Source organism: Schistocerca gregaria, chromosome 2 (genome assembly GCF_023897955.1).
Source record: "Schistocerca gregaria isolate iqSchGreg1 chromosome 2, iqSchGreg1.2, whole genome shotgun sequence".
NCBI lineage: Eukaryota > Metazoa > Arthropoda > Insecta > Orthoptera > Acrididae > Schistocerca > Schistocerca gregaria.
In genome coordinates, this window is record NC_064921.1 from 649877284 (window position 1) to 649895899 (window position 18616).

The following is an 18616-nucleotide window of genomic DNA, read 5'->3' on the forward strand; positions in this document are numbered from 1 at the left end:
CACATCGTTTAAATTGTAAGTTTTACATACATTATTAAAAACTAACGATGTCCACGTAGCGTTGCTACTGGAAGTAGTACGTTAAGACATTTACAAGAATGCAGGAGAAAACGGACGCGGTTGTGTAATCCTAACAAAGAGAGATCTGGAAATATGTCAACTTTAATTTCGGGCAGACGGCCGGGTGACGAAAGGAGTAATAAATGAAATTACTCTCGCAAACGAATATGCTCCAGCCGGATTGAACAAGAAAAGGGCTAGATAAACTTTCTTTCAGAAAAATCTCACCGATTATTTGAGGAACTACCACAAAGGACTGTTACGCGCGTGTGGCTTTAAATGTGTGCTATGAGCCATGAATACCAAGGGTAACACTCCAACCTGTAGGCCCTGAGAGAAGTAACAACTGCTGTCAGTGTACGAGACGTAGTCCAGTAGCTTAACATTCAGATGAATCCATGCGCCTACATAAGCTCATACGCAGCATCCCGACTGGTCAGATTTCATGTTTCGAAAGATATGGACGTAGACGATTATGAAATGACACTACGCAGTATACCGTTATACTGCAGCTCTAATCATAGTCGAAGGATTCTGAAGACAAATCCCTTACGGCAAGAGTTACTGGAAATTAAATACCAGCGCACTACGACGACGAACGTGTTGAAGAGAACTTTAGAATTGAATTCTCCAGCTAGAAAAGAAAGAAACAATTTTATAGAAATCTCAGTTAATGGGGGAAGAAGGTAGCCAAACCACGTATTGTAAGATTTTCAAAAAGTCAAATCTCTACCATTTAGAGAGAGAACAAAAATGATGAAGAGAATAATTGTTGGAACATAACAATCAGCAACCATGCAACGACAGGCAACACGCCAGACTTCCCGGTAATAACCTATTAGAAGGCACTCTGCAGTCACTGCCAAGTATGAAACACGAAGATAAATGCATTCTTAAACAGTTGTAAACAGAAGTTAATCAACGAAATCAGAAATTCGTTCGCAGAATCTGTGACAAAAGATGCATTGGAATCCATGATCAAAACTTGCCAAGTAATAGTTCAGGCATTGACCGGTTCATTCACGAATCTTAGCATAAAGGTGATGAGTTATCCGAAACCACGAAACATAAGATCGAAAACAGTAAGCTATACAGGCTACAGACCAGGATTAATATTACTTTTGCCGAAACATCCATCAGCGAGAACAATATGTGATTACTGTCCAATCACGACACTTTGCACAGATTGCAAGAGAATAGTAAAACAGAAATAATAATAATAATAATAATAACAGAAAAAATTGTCGCAGCGAGAGTACATAGAGTACTTCATGAAATTACCGGAACAGACCAGAGAGGTACAGTTGCGTTGCAGGCGAATAATTGCGGTGCAATCGCCAACGAAAATCAACAACAAGAATTTGGTCTCTACAGAATTGTTTTAAAGGACAGTGCGTTTGACAGTGAGCCACGAATTATTGAGAGAAGAGATTTATGACTTCAGTTTCTCGGCATCAATAACACAGCTAGACTAACCGGTAAATGCAGAAATAATTTCGAGGATCTAAGCGATGATTACCTAACAGAAAGACCTCCAGTGCAAAGATGTGTTACACAAGGCTGTCAATATTCTATGGTTTTATTTGTAATATCCTTAAAGCCATTAATAAGTACATAGCTTGGCCATATTGAAGGTAAAAAGTTTAGGAACATCAACTTTACAGTCAATGCATACGCAGATGGCTTAACCATAATAGTGAAAAATAACGCTGTAGTGATACAAACGAACCAGATTTTGGAAACGTAGTGGCTGGAACGAAGACATCTATTAGTACTGGCAATCATACTTTCCCAGCCACTGATCCCTTCGACGAATGTGACGAAATACAAATATGAGGCATTCTATTTCGAAATGATTCAAAAAGTTCTTGGATGAGAACGCAAGAAAGTTGAGCAGAAGATAGCAGGAATTTTGACACGCTTATGTGTCGAATGCGATAACACCTGCGCACTGTCCAAGGCTAGGCACATATCACAGACACTTCCCTGAAAAATCAAATTATTGTCGTTATATAAACATGTTTAGGTTGGTTCCTAAACAGAGGGATGCTCTTCCGTCTGGCCGGAGAACAGTTAACGCTCCAAACGAAGAAAGAGGGCCGGCCGCTGTGGCCGAGTCGTTCTAGGCGCTACAGTCTGAAATCCTGCCTCGGGCATGGATGTGTGTGATGTTCTTAGGTTAGTTAGGTTTAAGTAGTTCTAAGTTCTAGGGGACTGAAGTTATGTCCCATAGTGCTCAGAGCCATTTGAACCATTTTGAACCCCTGCATGATAGCAAAAATATGAATGTGTTGCCCTATTAGCACTGAGAGAATAATAGGCCCCATTTTTTTAGGAAAACTTTTACAGAGAGAGTTAAGTAAAAAAGATTTTCCGGCCGTTTTTGGCGAGTTAACTGAGAGAGAACATGCTTTCGCGACCTGTCAGTAGGACTCTGCGATGGCACATACAGTCAGCTTTCCATTACAGGAAATTCACGTCGTGTTTCGAGGTACAGTTATCACTAATAACATATGGCCTCCTCGTTCCTCCCCGATTTGGGCCCCTGCAATTTTTGCCTCTAAAGTGTCGAGCATTAAAAGATAAAGCGTACAGATCAAATCCACACACTTTAGACTAACTTAAAAGAAACATCTGTCAAGAATGTGCTGCCATTCTCAGAGGGAATTGCTGAGTGTAATGATCACTTTCGTAAGCAGGTGTTAGAAATGCTTGAACAACGAAGGAAGTCTGTTCTAGCATCTCCCTGGTTAACAAAACTGAGTAATATGCTTTTATTCTTAAGTGTTTATGTATCGTATGGCAGAAATAACTTATGCGACAAACCATGCTATACTTTCTGTGGACCTCCTTTCACATGGCACGGGCACAGCAGCCGGCCTCGCCCGCAGGCCGCACCCCGCGAAAGCGGTAGCATTAGCGATTTATACTCTGTACGGAATAGGGAGCTACTGTGGTTATGTTGGTACCTCCTAATAAAGTATTGCCACATTAAGTGACACAAGGCGTATAACCGGGAATAAGTAAGTAATCATCAATTACATACAGATGATAGAAACCTTTTCATACCTAAAACATGGCGGACAGCAGGAATCTGCAGATACACTTAAGCTCTGTGCCCAGAGCAACAGGATACGTCATCCACATAGATCAGATCACTGGTCGTGTCATAACGGCTAAACTCAATCATGCTTCAAAGAAAGTGTATGGTTTACATGGCATAACGAGCGAACTTTCTTCTCTTTCCTGTCTGTTTCTCACATTCCTGACATTAATACAAATATTTTCTAATTTCAGTGGAAACCTAGTAGGTAAAGCTATCGTATACCCTAAGGTCGGTTCGAATGCCACATTCTTTACTAGATATGGTCACATTTGAGGAGCTATTCGCTTGCGTCCCCACGACCTTTCAACTGACTCGGCCAGCCAACATTTAAAGGGGGACCTACAGTTTAAGATGGGATCGAACCACGGAGCATCTCAGCACTTCCCACAGCAAAAAATTTTCAGAGGTGAATGACATGAGCCGGCCGGTGTGGCCGTGCAGTTCTAGGCGCTTAGGTCTGGAACCACGTGACCGCTACGGTCGCAGGTTCGAATCCTGCCTCGAGAATGGATGTGTGTGATATCCTTAGGTTAGTTAGGTTTAAGTAGCTCTAAGTTATAGTGGACTGATGACCTCAGATGTTAAGTCCCATAGTGCTCAGAGCCATTAGAACCATTTTTTGAATGACATGACAAGTTACAGATAAAAATATCGGGTCTGAGCGTGGATTGAACCCCAGACCGTTGGTGTCCTATGCTGGCACGTACCCACTTCTTTTCTACTTTCGCTCTCCATTTAGTCCTTCACAGGCCATCTCTTCCGCCATATGTTCTGAACAAAGTTCCCACTCTGTGCCGACACTACTTTTTCCTTTCAGTCATCCGTTTTCCTTTAGGAACGGCATTAATAATGAAATGGAATACTTCTTCGTGAAGCAAAACAAGTGTAACACACCTTGGTAACACTAAAAATATAATTTTAAAACTTAAAACTTTGTCTTAAAATGCAATATTTTTTCTCTTCTCCAGAGATAATATATTAAAATGTTATTCTTTTCCATTAAAACAAGTAGCATCTTCTAAAGCGGAAACTTTAACAGGAAGGAAAACCTAAAGTAAATGTCCTTTTGGCGAGTCGCTTTCGTAATTGTATATTTGTTAGAAAATACAGATTAGAAATTAGATAAAAAAGGTTTCCTAAGAATGTTAGGATTACCACTGATGTTGTCGTTCTTGGTTCTATATGACTGCGTAAATTTATGATTTATATTTTCTTCCAGTTTCGGATTTGTTAATACGAGTATTTTCCACCATTCCTTTCGGCGTAGTTTCATTGTGTCTCATTACATATGATATGTAAATTTAAAATTAACCACGTTAATGTTCTCCATTGCGTGCACGAAAGAGCTCGAATATACAAGTAAAACAGCTTCTTGTCCAAGAGCACATGTAGAATATTTGCACAGTGTTACTTTGCCCTTTTTCAAACGTAAATGGTATTCGACCACTCAGAAATTCTGTGTATGGCGGTCGTTCATGTGGTTGCATAAGTTCTGCTACACGTCGGTCCTGTGCCGTGCTCTGAGGCAGGTAAAAAATTGTTGACCAGGATGCACGCGTCAGAACTTAAGTCAAAATTTGCTATCGCGTCCGGCGAGCATTCTAGACGCTCAGTGACATTAGAGACTGGACTAGGTCTGTCCAGTCAGCTAACATGGAGAAGGATAATTGGAAATTTGAAAGAATTATGGAACTCGCTTGGGAAATAATCGAACAAAGGCGAGACCTGAGAAACTAAATAACGTTGCCGAAAGCAACGCTCTTTCTGTGGCGTCTCCTTTGTACTCTGAGTACTTTCTAGAAAAATTATTCGTTCTGACTGCTGTTCTGTTGCATTTCAGACGTTGTATTTCTTAAATATGTGACAACTCCCCCTTAGGGAAAAATTTGTGGGCGCTGTCCTCAGCGACTACAAATTTTAAACAAGTTTTTCAGATAGTGTCTAGCAGACACTAGAGATCCGTCAAAAATTGACGCTCAACTGCCCCTAGATGTGCCACTCTCTGGTCATTAATTTACGATAGTGTTTGTAATACATATTTTTCTACAACAATCGTTACCCATTGTTTAGCACACAAAGTTAAAATAGTCTCGATAACATGTACAATATCTGCCTAAACAGTATAACACTACTATAATTACTACACCAGAGCCCATGAAACCCCAGAAAGAGAAATGACTGACTTAACGAGAAGTTGCCTCTAATGCTGTTCAATCTCATTTCGTAGGTCATCCAGCTTACATTCTGCAGCTGTTAGGTCATGTAACTAATTGTAGGTTGAACTCGGAGTTCCAGCAGAAGTGCACTTATATTCTTCCTCTCATTATTCACAATGCAGCAGTCTATTTCCACGCTTCAGTTCGGCACAATATCACTACTGGGAGCACATGTTCGTGTTATATGTTCAGACTGTGTCACTGTCTAAACTATATACCCACGACATTTATCTAAAAATTTTATCTTCCCTGTGCCTCGGAGTATGACCAGTTCAACTTCCACATGACAAATGACGGTATGAGACTGTTTGCTTCTGCACGCAATCCTTCAGAACTTCTCACACTGGTTGCAGATCTTAGCCTCACACTTCTTATGATCATACGTGAACAAAAGTATAAATACCTGCTTGCGTATTCTCAGTCTTACATTCTAACTGCTCGTTATTTAACTTCACACATCGGAATTTCGCGTCATCACTTAGCAGTAGTTACTTGTCTGTGGCAATAAACGTAATTAAATGTCTCGCTACGTCCACTTCTGACGGTTGTAGAGATTATACACGTTTTTGTATGCTAGCGGGACATTTAACATACAAGATTTTCCAAACAATGAAAACATGCAGATCAACGATTCTGATTGATTGGTATCCTCTGTCCACTATAAGGTCGACAGGGAACCGCTTATCTTTGATGTCATCTTTTATTAGTTCTAGATACTTTATGACCTGTAATGGAGTGATCAGGTGCGGCTCCAGATTACCGTTCTGTGCGTTGACAATCGCTGATATTAACAAACCGTATTCCCGTTATAGTTCATTGAAAATGCCCGTCAGTTGTGTCAGCTGTTCGTTAACGGTGATCAGAATTATGGCTCGCTGTAACCGTTTGTCAGTGTTTATCTCAAATTCTACTATGTGTCGGCTTAGTTACTTCATTCCATACCTGATAATTTCTTCATTTTCCACTATGGAGCTTACTGTTTGATTATAATTAGTCAAGGTTGCTTTAACTATTGTCACTTACCCCTTCGAAAGTGTGAGTAGCTGTTTCTGTTCTCCTTCTAAGACATCTGTCTTCGCCTTAAAGTACGTGGAGTCATCTTCGTCTAACGTTCTGAAGAGAATCTTACTGACCTTTCCCACGAAATTTAAGATTCCTCATTTCTTTATACGGGATTCATGCCGTACCAATTGCCCGATGAGACCCAGTCCCTTTTTTATTTTTCGCATGTGCCATTTTAACGCAAGTTCTGCAATGTTACACTATGTTGCACTGGTATTCAATAATGGCTACCCGGCTTTACAATATCCGATTACTCGCCACGCGAGGACATTAGTGCACTCTAATTTCTCTCTCAGTTCCAATACATTAAAATAACTCACAATGTCCACGTTAGACTAAAATTTTACTCGACCCATACTGTCATACTACAGTTCAGGTGGCGACTGGAACTTCGTCACTTGCGTGTACGGTTCCTGTTTGGTGTGCTCATCCCCAATGAGCAGTAGGAGGACACCGACAAAGCAGTATGACGTCGACATCTGAAAGTAGAAAAACTCCTTCTGTCTGTTTGCTTTAACTGTGAGACATTTACTTCGTTCGACGCGCAAGTCGCCGAAGTGGCGACAAATTGAAAGACTTGCACCAGGCGAACGGTGTACCCGACGGGAGGCCCTCGTCACACGACATTTCATTTCATTTACTTCGTTTCAGACAGATCACAATAGGTCCCTTAGTTAATACCACCGTGTACGGACCTAGATACTGTGTATCTAACTTACGTAATCTGGCTCATCGTAAGCTCTCATCAAACAACATAACTTTATCCCCATAACGGGATTCCTTTGGATTATGAGTCCTTTCACAATATTCCTTATTTTTTATCTAACACTGCACATTCTGTGTTCATGCACATTGGTGTTTCTTGCATGCGCTCTTTTAGCTTTGCCACACAATCATCGTAACTATACCCTACATTACACCTCACTTCAGCAGGATCTTTCTGTAGTATTCTGTCCCAATTTGTCTGTGCTCTATTTACATATTGTCGTAACATCTCCGTTAATGTTCGATGCGACCTCTCTAACGCCCATTTGTTTGAGGGTGATAACTTGTTGTCTGTATCTCCTCGATACGCAGTAGTTTACATACTCTTTTTGTAGTCTCACTCATAAAATTACTTCCCATATCACTTAAAAATACTGATGGTATCCCATACCTCAGTATAATGTTCTCATCTAGCATCCTGACTACTGTGTCGGCATCTTGCCTTTCAATGGGTTCAGCTACCATAAACTTCGTCAGCGCATACTGAAATGTAAGGATGAACTTATACCCCCTGTCTGGTTTAATTGACCTTTTATGTCGATGTCACACCTTTCGAAAACGTTCTCAGGCGTCTTCGTGAACTCTAGAGGCAACTTTATGTGTTTCCTAATTACCTTATTCTTTTGCCAACTTTCAGTACACAGTACTTCCTTATTCACTTATAGTTTCCTATGGCCTGGTGTCTTCGAGTGGTAGTATCGTGAAACTGTTTTAATGCTGCGGCTTTTTCAGTCGCACTTATTACTTCCGTCTTTCCCGACCCAGCTGTCTCTTATTCTCGGACATACTTTTCCATATCCTTGATGTAGTATCGCATTCCTGAATAATATTTTTCACTGTTGTCAGATCACCTGTTTTGTGTCCTGTTTCCTTGTCGGTCATGCCTGCCGCCTGCTCACGTGCCTTGCTGTCGTCACCTGCCGATAGGTCCCTGACCTGCGTCACGCTTTCCGAAGTCCAGGTACTGTAATACAGATGGACTGATCAGCTTCTTTTTCAAATGCTGTAAAGCATTTACTTAATCGTACCCCAGATGTAAGGCACATCTTTCTTTAATAATGCATGCAGCGGCTTCGCGATTTTGCTGACATTGCTTACAAAACGCCGGTAGTATCCCACAAGGCCAAAATTGCTTCGTTGTTTCGGGCTGTGGATAATTCTTTATAACCTTGGCCCTGTGTGGTTCCGGCCTAAAATCCTGGGCGCAGAAAATGTGACTAAAATGGCATACTTCCTTTTGCAAAAACTCGCACTTGTCCACTTGTAGTTTTATATTGTGGAGTCCAAGCCTTTGGAATATCTCCGTCACCTCCACATTATGGTTCAAATGGCTCTGAGCACTATGGGACTCAACTGCTATGGTCATTAGTCCCCTAGAACTTAGAACTACTTAAACCTAACTAACCTAAGGACATCACACACATCCATGCCCGAGGCAGGATTCGAACCTGCGACCGTAGCAGTCGCACGGTTCCGGACTGCGCGCCTAGAACCGCGAGACCACCGCGGCCGGCTCCACATTATGTTCCTCTAAGGAGGAGCCAAATATTACCACGGCATCCAAAAAGGTGAACAATTTGTCACTTTGTAGCCCTGTCAAAACGTAATGCAAGGTACTAGGAGCTGTTTTAAGACCTATGGGCATGCGTTTGTGCTCGTAATGCCCGTAAGGCGTACTGAAAGCCGTCTTTCCTCGATCCTATTCGCCTAATAAGACTGGATAAAAAGCCCTTCGCTAAGTCGAGGATTGACAAGTACTCTGCGTTTCCTCGACCTCAAGAAATTCGTCTGTTCTTGGCAACAGATACACTGAATTTAGGTAGATCTCATTAAGTCGCCTACAGTCCGTTACTATTCTTCATTTTTTCTTTCCACTGGCCTTCATCTTTTTCAGAATTAAAATCAAGGAAAAATTCCAACCACTTTTCCTCGGTGCTATATTGTAATCCTCTAACATCTTTCAAATTTGCTGCTGGAGGTCCTCCTTCATGTACGTCCAGTATTCTGTAGTGTCGCAAACATATCACCCTACCTTCTGCTTACAGTAGCAGTATAATTTCTTGCCTGATACTACCCGTGTAAGGTAATCTATCTCTCGGCAAATGTAAAATGTCGCTGTACAAGGTTCATAGCTCTATGATTGCTTCCTTCTCTACCGCATTCAGATAGCTAGTGCGGATCTTCTCCTATAGAACACTTATTTTTGATTTCAGCTTTGGCTGAGTTTTACTGATGCTTTTCACACTGAACGTCGTCCGCAGCTCGTGGTCTCGCGGTAGCATTCTCACTTCCAGAGCACGGGGTCCTGGATTCGATTCCCAGTAGTGTCAGGGATTTTCACCTGCCTCGAGATAACCACGCGTTTATGTTATCCTCATCATTTCATCACCATTCATGAAAGTGGCGAGATTTTACTGAGCAAGGGTTGGGAATTTGTACGGGTGCTGACAGCCACACAGTTGAGCGCTCCACAAATCAAACATCATCATCACACTGAAGTCAGCCCTGAAATTGCTTCTGTTACCACCCGTGGGCAGAGTACTGACGCAATCGCATCTTTAGTGTTCAGCACACTCATTAGGAATTCTCCTGATTCTATTTTTAATGATGCCTCAAGTAAATACACACTCTTGGTGATTCCCTGTTTCGGGATGATAGCCTTTCTCATTCTATCCGCCTCTAATTATGCCCACCCGTTTCTCCCGGGATTCCATTGTTAATACTGAAACAACTTGTTTGCGATCTTTTTGCTTCTCTCCGATAGCATTACCTGTTGCCTGCCTCTGTTGCGTTCCGACTGTTAATGAGTTTCTGTCACTATGCGCACTCGCCTGTCCCCATGTTTCCCGCTTTGCGCTGAAGTGTCTCTCTAAAGACCATTCTATTTTCTTGGAATGTGCTACGTAGAACTCACTCTGTGACTCCGTCTTCCTTTCCTTACACGCCTTTCTCTCCACCTCAGAGGTTTCTCTGAAAGAGTCTACCCTTTCTTGTACCTGCACAAGCGTAATAACTAGTTTCCGACTTCTAATACCAATCTGCACCGGGTGGACCTCACACTCTTGCTCCGTCTTCATTCTGATTCATTCCCAGCGGATCCTCAGGCTTCCAGTGGCATAACTGATTACGACTCCATGTTCTCTGGAAAAGTCTCGGCCCCACAGCCCATCAAATGGTAGGTCCACATCTTTCCGAATTATTTGGAAATAATGCCTCAGTTACACCTTGTTTCTCGTTCGCTCCTTGAAACTATAATAGCGATTTCCCAAATCCTAAAACGTTCGGCTGGATTATACTCTCCACCATTTCTCAAACTACTTCTCGTAACTAGGCTTATCTGCTCATCTCTGTCTATGAGAAATCTCAGTTAGTCAGTAATACCGTCCTGACTCTACAATTGTATAAATTCATTTTTACTTTCGCAGTCGATTGTTAATAACTTACCAGGTAAGGCGTAAGGCTTTCTTACGCTTTTACTTAGTTTTCCTTGCTTTTACTTATCCTATGTGCATTCTGTGCATGGCAAACGCTTTCTGCGCAGTCTCTCACAAAATGACCTTTTCGTTAGAATTCAAAACACGTTACAGACCTCAGATGCACACATGGACTTGGCAAATTACATTGTGAGCACCTCACTGCTAGTGACTGGTCCGTTTCCTTGGCTTTTCTTGCAACAACCAGCCCCACCTTTCTTATTCTTTTATCTGCACGACACTCTACATCTACATCTACATACATACTCCGCAATCCACCATACGGTGCGTGGCGGAGGGTACCTCGTACCACAACTAGCATCTTCTCTCCCTGTTCCACTCCCAGACAGAACGAGGAAAAAATGACTGCCTATATGCCTCTGTACGGGCCCTAATCTCTCTTCTCTTATCTTTGTGGTCTTCCCGCGAAATGTTAGTTGGCGGCAGTAAAATTGTACTGCAGTCAGCCTCAAATGCTGGTTCTCAGTAGCGATTCACGAAAAGAGCTCTCGCGTCTTATGGCCTAGTTTCCCACACGTGAAACACTTTGTGGTTTTCTTCTCGGTCCGCGGCACCGCACCGCCACCTCGGGAAATCATCTTTTCTCGGGCTCAGGCTACCACACTCTCCTCTGTCAAAACTATCTCTACTGTCTCTTGTAAGGTTAGCTGCGCATCTCACACATACACTATTGTCTTTATCCTGTCATGGTAAATTCCTTGGATAAACACTGCATGGCTTAATTTCCAAATGAGGGAAAGGCCGCCTTCTGGCTCCTATTCTCGCATGGTATCTCCGACTGCTTCATCGAAATGGTGCTGCATGGTACCCCACTTTGAGCTATACATTCCCCATGTTCTTGCCGACTTGCAAACATCTGGCGTGCAAAGAAGTCGTGTGTCCTTTTATTACGATAATTTTCTACTAATATGGCAATGCACATCTCACCAAGTGGCGCTTAATCTCTGACTAAATAGCCTGCTATGTGCTGAGCCCGCCATTTTAGTATTAACAAGTTTCGAAAGTGTATCACGCTACTATATGCCTATACGTTTAGACGCAAGATCACAATTAGAGTGGTCTTGGCACCGTCAAACGATTGTGGTATTAATTTTTTCATAGCTGAAAAACTAAAAAATTGTCTATTTTGGGACTGAGGGTGCTTGTCTAAAAGACTGGAATTACTACTGGAATTATTGCTGCCGTTGCTTTTGTGTGCCGTCTGCTGCGAAGCGTTGCCCTTGCGCCACTATCCGGCGTCGGCGGCGCTGCTGCTACTGTCTGCCTTCCGCTGTCTCACGCCGCCATCTGCAGTCTCGGGCGTCTGTCTGCGCTGCGGTCGCTGTTTGTCGTCGCCGATATTGATGTACCGCCTCTCGTCGTCTGCAACCCCGTGCTGCGCGCAGAGGCTGCCTCTACTGCTGGCTGCCTCTCGCCCCGTGGTCTGGGACCTCGCGCTGCTGTCCTCTACACCTGTGCTGATGCACCGCCTCTGTGCGCCGTCTGCGACCCCGCTCTGCCTACTGTGGCCGCAGGCTCCTGGCGCCGTCGACGCCCGTCGCCGCTTACCGAGATGTCCTCCTCGACTTCAGGGCTGTGTGACTGCTGCTACCGAGGCTGCATCGTCCCTGGCCGCCTTCCGGGATGTCTTCCTCGTCCCCAGGCGCCGTCTCTTGCTAGGCTAGTCCCGTCCTCCTCTTCTTTCTTTGGGCGTGTTCTGCTTTTCAAGAACTCTTTCACTCTGCTGGCTCCTGGCTCTGCCGCTGGCCTGCATACGGTTATTCAAGTAACTCAAAAGGGGCTGTCAAATCCGTTCCGTCGTTATGCTTCGTCGGCCTGAACAGGTTCGATATTCCAAAGAGAGGTGACCTATTCCTATAAATCGTGGCGTGAAAACTCCTCGCTAATCCACTACCAACACAACATATCTGGCACCAGAAAATAGAGTCCCTGCGCAACTTCCAGCAGGCAGTCTAGACATTCAGTGACATTAGGGACTGAAGAAGGCCTGCCCAGTCAGCTAACGTGGAGAAGGATAATTGGAAATTTGAAATAATAATGCAACTCGCTTGGGAGATGATATAACAAAGGCAAGACTTGAATAACTAGAATCTTTGATTGCTTGTACTAGCAAGAATTGGATAATGGCTTGAATGAAAGCAAACTACGGGTGACTGCAAATTCACATGGAGGGAGGTATGCAGCTAAGTAAGGGCGCGAGCAGAGCCAGAGCGAATACTACAAGTCCAGGCCCTGGGCCTGACCCACACCGAAGTCCCTCCTGGACAGGTGTCTGTGCCGAAATCTCTCAACAGGCTACGCCGCCTCCCCCTCGATACTGTGCGGCAGGCCATGCCGTTCCTTCCACGTTGACGCTTCCGGACACCGCCCTGTGGGGCCTCGAGTACGGCCACATCGCCAACGCACTGCCGCACCTCGCGGCTCGACACGTGAGCTTACGTGATTCCTCGCGTGGCTACGTAACATTTCCGGCCAACACTCAAAGCAACGCCCTTCCTGTGGCGTGTCTCCTTTGTACTCCGTGTACTTGCTACAAAACTTACTCGTTATGGCTGCTGTTCTGTTGCCTTTCAGACGTTGCGTTTAAAAAAAATAAAAAGTCTGAGACAAGACACCAGTGAGATTTTCCTACGTAGTTTTCCAGCGCACAAGCAATGTTTTAAACTGAGTAAGAGCTGTCACTCGTTTATCTGATGATAAAATTCCTGTGATTACTTTCTGTTTCTATTTTCTCTAGAACCTACTGAACGTACGTAATAGAGGACGAAATATTTTTTTTGTTTTTGTTTTGGCCGGTGTGATTCACTTTTTCCATGGATGTCGCATGCTTCCATGAAGAGTTTTTCTCTATCCACAATGAGTGCATAAAGTATACTTTTTCACAAGGAGTGCTCTTGATTTGTATTCGAAGTTTAACGGTCTAGTACCGCTCTCCCCTTTCTTAAAAAAAATTGTTCAAATGGCTCTGAGCACTATGGGACTCAACTTCTGAGGTCATCAGTCCCCTAGAACTTAGAACTACTTAAACCTAACTAACCTAAGGACATCACACACACCCATGCCCGAGGCAGGATTAAAACCTGCGACAGTAGCGGTCGCGCGGTTCCAGACTGTAGTGCCTAGAACGACTCGGTCACAGCGGCCGGCCCTCTTTCTTCGTTTGGAGCGTTAACTGTTCTCCAGCCAGACGGAATAGCATCCCTCTGTTTAGGAACCAACCTAAACATGTTTATATAACGACAATAAATTGATTTTTCAGGTAAGTGTCTGTGATATATGCCTTGCCTTGGACAGTGCGCGGGTGTTATCGCATTCGACACAAGAGCGTATCAAAATTCCTGCTATCTTCTGCTCAACTTTCTTGCGTTCTCATCCAAGAACTTACTGAATCATTTCGAAATAGAATGCCTCATATTTTTATTTCGTCACATTCGTCGAAGGGATCAGTGGCTGGGAAAGTATGATTGCCAGTACTAATAGATGTCTTCGTTCCAGCCACTAAGTTTCCAAAATCTGGTTCGTTTGTATCACTACAGCGTTATTTTTCACTATTATGGTTAAGCCATCTGCGTATGCATTGACTGTAAAGTTGATGTTCCTAAACTTTTTACCTTCAATATGGCCAAGCTATGTACTTATTAATGGCTTTAAGGATATTACAAATAAAACCATAGAAAATTGACAGCCTTGTGTAACACATATTTGCACTGGAGGTCTTTCTGTTAGGTAATCATCCCTTGTTGTTGTTGTTGTTGTCTTCAGTCCTGGGACTGGTTTGATACAGCTCTCCATGCTACTCTATCCTGTGCAAGCTGCTTCATCTCCCAGTACCTACTGCAACCTACATCCTTTTGAATCTGCTTAGTGTACTCATCTCTCGGTCTCCCTCTACGATTTTTACCCTCCACGCTGCCCTCCAACGCTAAATTTGTGATCCCTTGATGCCTCAAAACATGTCAGATCCTCGAAATTATTTATGCATTTACCGGTTAGTCTAGTTGTGTTATTGATGCCGAGAAACTGAAGTCATAAATCTCTTCTCTCAATAATTCGTGGCTCACTGTCAAACGCACTGTCCTTTAAAACAATTCTGTAGAGACCAAATTCTTGTTGTTGATTTTCGTTGGCGATTGCACCGCAATCTCGAAGTATTCCTTACCCATTTTAGATTTATTTGCCTGCAACGCAACTGTACCTCTCTGGTCTGTTCCGGTAATTTCATGAAGTACTCTATGTACTCTCACTGCGACAATTTTTTCTGTTATTATTATTATTATTATTATTATTTCTGTTTTACTATTCTCTTGCAATCTGTGCAAAGTATCGTGATTGGACAGTAATCCCATATTGTTCTCGCTGATGGATGTTTCGGCAAAAGTAATATTAATCCTGGTCTGTAGCCTGTATAGCTTCCTGTTTTCGATCTTATGTTTCGTGGTTTCGGAAAACTCATCACCTTCATGCTAAGAGTCGTGAATGAACCGGTCAATGCCTGAACTATTACTTGGCAAGTTTTGATCATGGATTCCAATGCATCTTCTGTCACACATTCTGCGAACGAATTTCTGATTTCGTTGATTAATTTCTGTTTACAACTGTTTAAGAATGCATTTATCTTCGTGTTTCATACTTGGCAGTGACTGCAGAGTGCCTTCTAATAGGTTGTTACCGGAAAGTCTGGCATGTTGCCTGTCGTTGCATGGTTGCTGATTGTTATGTTCCAACAATTATTCTCTTCATCATTTTTTGTTCTCTCTCTAAATGGTAGAGATTTCACTTTTTGAAAATCTTACAATACGTGGTTTGGCTACCTTCTTCCCCCATTAACTGAAATTTCTATAAAATCGTTTCTTTCTTTTCTAGTTGGAGAACTCAATTCTAAAGTTCTCTTCAACACGTTCGTCGTCGTAGGACGCTGGTATTTAATTTCCAGTAACTCTTGCCGTAAGGGATTTGTCTTCAGAATCCTTCGACTATAATTAGAGCTGCAGTATAACGGTATACTGCGTAGTGTCATTTCATAATCGTCTACGTCCATATCTTTCGAAACATGAAATCTGACCAGTCGGGATGTTGCGTATGAGCTTATGTAGGCGCTAGGATTCATCTGAATGTTAAGCTACTGGACTACGTCTCGTACACTGACAGCAGTTGTTACTTCTCTCAGGGCCTACAGGTTGGAGTGTTACCCTTGGTATTCATGGCTCATAGCACACATTTAAAGCCACACGCGCGTAACAGTCCTTTGTGGTAGTTCCTCAAATAATCGGTGAGATTTTTCTGAAAGAAAGTTTATCTAGCCCTTTTCTTGTTCAATCCGGCTAGAGCATATTTGTTTACGAGAGTAATTTCATTTATTACTCCTTTCGTCACCCGGCCGTCTGCCCTAAATTAAAGTTGACTTATTTCCAGACCTCTCTTTGTTAGGATTACACAACCGCGTCCGTTTTCTCCTGCATTTTTGTAAATGTCTTAACGTACTACTTCCAGTAGCAACGCTACGTAGACATCGTTAGTTTTTAATAATGTATGTAAAACTTACAATTTAAACGATGTGATAACACCCGAGATACTGAGTGTTAGTGTCGTGGAAACTCTTATCGACGTTCATATAAGAAGTGATTGCTGAGTTAGGGTCTAAATTTCCACTTCTAGAGGCAATTGTATCAAGAACACTCTAGGGCTTCTTTCAGTTAGTTGTTTTTCGTACTACTCTGTCTCACATCATTATTAATTAAACATTCGGTGCGGATGATGAACCATCCACCCAGGATACAATGATTAGCTTCCCAGCTGTTTTTTGCAGACCATGGAATTGTCTGTCTTGCAATACAGAGACTAGCACGATTTCATGGTCCTTCTTTTCCTTATTATGTTTCTTGATATCTGAGACAGGAATTGATGTTTCACTGTTGATGTTTCGTTTCTCAGCTTCTTCGCTACTTGCCTTGCCTGTTTACAACAAGATACTCTTGTTATCCTGTGCTTGCACAGCGAAGATTTTGAAGACTGTAGCCGGGTAGAAGAGGTTTCGCTATTGCGCTAGTTTTCCTCTAATTTTCCCAGTGTGGTGCCTTCGTCAGTTCGAGATCAGTCATCGTATTTGTTTGCTACATTTTTGGAATAGTTATTTTCATCACTCCGCATTAGTTTTTTGCTTTCACAAACGCTGGCTGCCATTTCTACATCCTCTTTTACTTTCATAGGCGGATTCTTATGTTTCTCAACCTGTGTGTTGCTAGCCACAAGACAGATCAATCATTGTGTTTGAATTTTATTGTACCGTTAGTGTTCTTGACTATTTTTCACAAACGCAGTTATCTATACATTTAACTCAAACACAGTTTACAGCGTTCTTAATCTGAATGCGTATCACTCTCTCGTCGATCTACTTCAAATCGTTAATCAGCCATTTCCTAACAGCGGGAGCGTTGTCTTTTCGATGTTCCTTTCAGAACTAAGCTTCACGCATAGGTATGAATATTAAGGCTCACAACAGCGTGAGAATGAATACGGCAAATGTCTGAGAATTACCGTGACAGACCTCAAGCATTCGGAACAAAACGCTGCAGAATTCTGTAAGAAACAAGAAAGATATACCATCCAAGCTTATACGTAATAGTATAACCCTTTTTTAACTCAAACAAAGCCATAATTACACACATCACTGCCACTAACACCATTCGAAATAAAATTTATAGTATGCTGGCCTTGTGCTGTGAGCAAAGACAAAAGTCATGCTACAAGTATCGATTGTCTATCTGCCGAAAAGTGATTTCGCTTAAAGTTAGTTTCCACACTGATTAGTCGTGCAATAGAACTTAAGTAACAAGAATATTGGCTGTGCTGTATATCCATTCACTTAAGACGATATCTGCATAACCGATTACTGTAACATTGAGTTAGTATTGATCTTCCTGATAGGCTACAAGTCAGTTAACATTTGTCTATCTGCCGAAAAGTGATTTCGCTTAAAGTTAGTTTCCACACTGATTAGTCGAGCAATAGAACTTAAGTAACAAGAATGTTGGCTGTGCTGTATATCCATTCACTTAAGACGATATCTGCATAACAGATTACTGTAACATTGAGTTAGTACTGATCTTCCTGATAGACTACAAGTCAGTTAACATTTGCTTTGGACCTCATAATCAGTGGGAGAGTGGCTGACATGTCAGATAGCCATGTATGGTTGAGAACCGTAAAAAACATTTGCTTCGGTTTAAATGCTGAGGGATGATAAGATTTTGAAGTAAAAAGAGGTGTTATTTCACTGAATCAACCACGACAACAGCTTAAACCTTAAAACGCAGTGACGTTACTAGTCTCTTTCAGCAAATAATGTTGATACAACGCATGCTGCATATTGATCAATATTAGCCTTTAACAGCGCGGTGCTCGTTTGCGATGCAACAAAAAGTTATTAATGTTCGGTATCGCCTATTAGCAGTCGGTAATAATTTCCGTCGCTTCCGGCCTTGAAAATACTGTCTTCAGCAGTGTGTATCTTTATTCTTAAGATCTCTGTCTCTCGTCAGGTTCTTGGGAGAATAGTCGACGCGCAGCAGTGAGCGGCACTCAGAAGAAAGCTTCCGTCATTGGGCTTCATCCTGCTCATAGCTACCAGCTGCGGGTACTTGCAGAAAATTCTGTTGGTGTATCAAACGCAAGTGACGTCGTGTCTGTTACGACAACAGAAGAAGTACCCGGTGGGCCACCTCGTGATATACAAATCAAAGTGAGAAATTCGGAGGCCCTGCTTATCACTTGGAAGGTATACTCATATTTTCACAATGAATTTCTGTAGCTGTAAACTTTGTCATAAAAATCATAAGGTTGACTTTGTCTGAGCCATCCACATTAGATAGCATTTCACGACCAGCGCAAACCAAAAAGAAAAATAACAAAACTAT

General features: G+C 42.4%; 1 protein-coding gene across 1 annotated transcript in view; it reads left to right on the forward strand.

Moving 5' to 3' along the window:
* The window catches only part of LOC126335917 (Down syndrome cell adhesion molecule-like protein Dscam2), a 935428-nt gene that overhangs the window by 797183 nt on the left and 119629 nt on the right, over nucleotides 1-18616 (forward strand). Inside the window, exon 18 of the mRNA XM_049999390.1 lies at nucleotides 18242-18477. Coding sequence (XP_049855347.1) covers nucleotides 18242-18477 — 236 coding nt within the window. The remainder of the gene's footprint in view (nucleotides 1-18241; nucleotides 18478-18616) is intronic.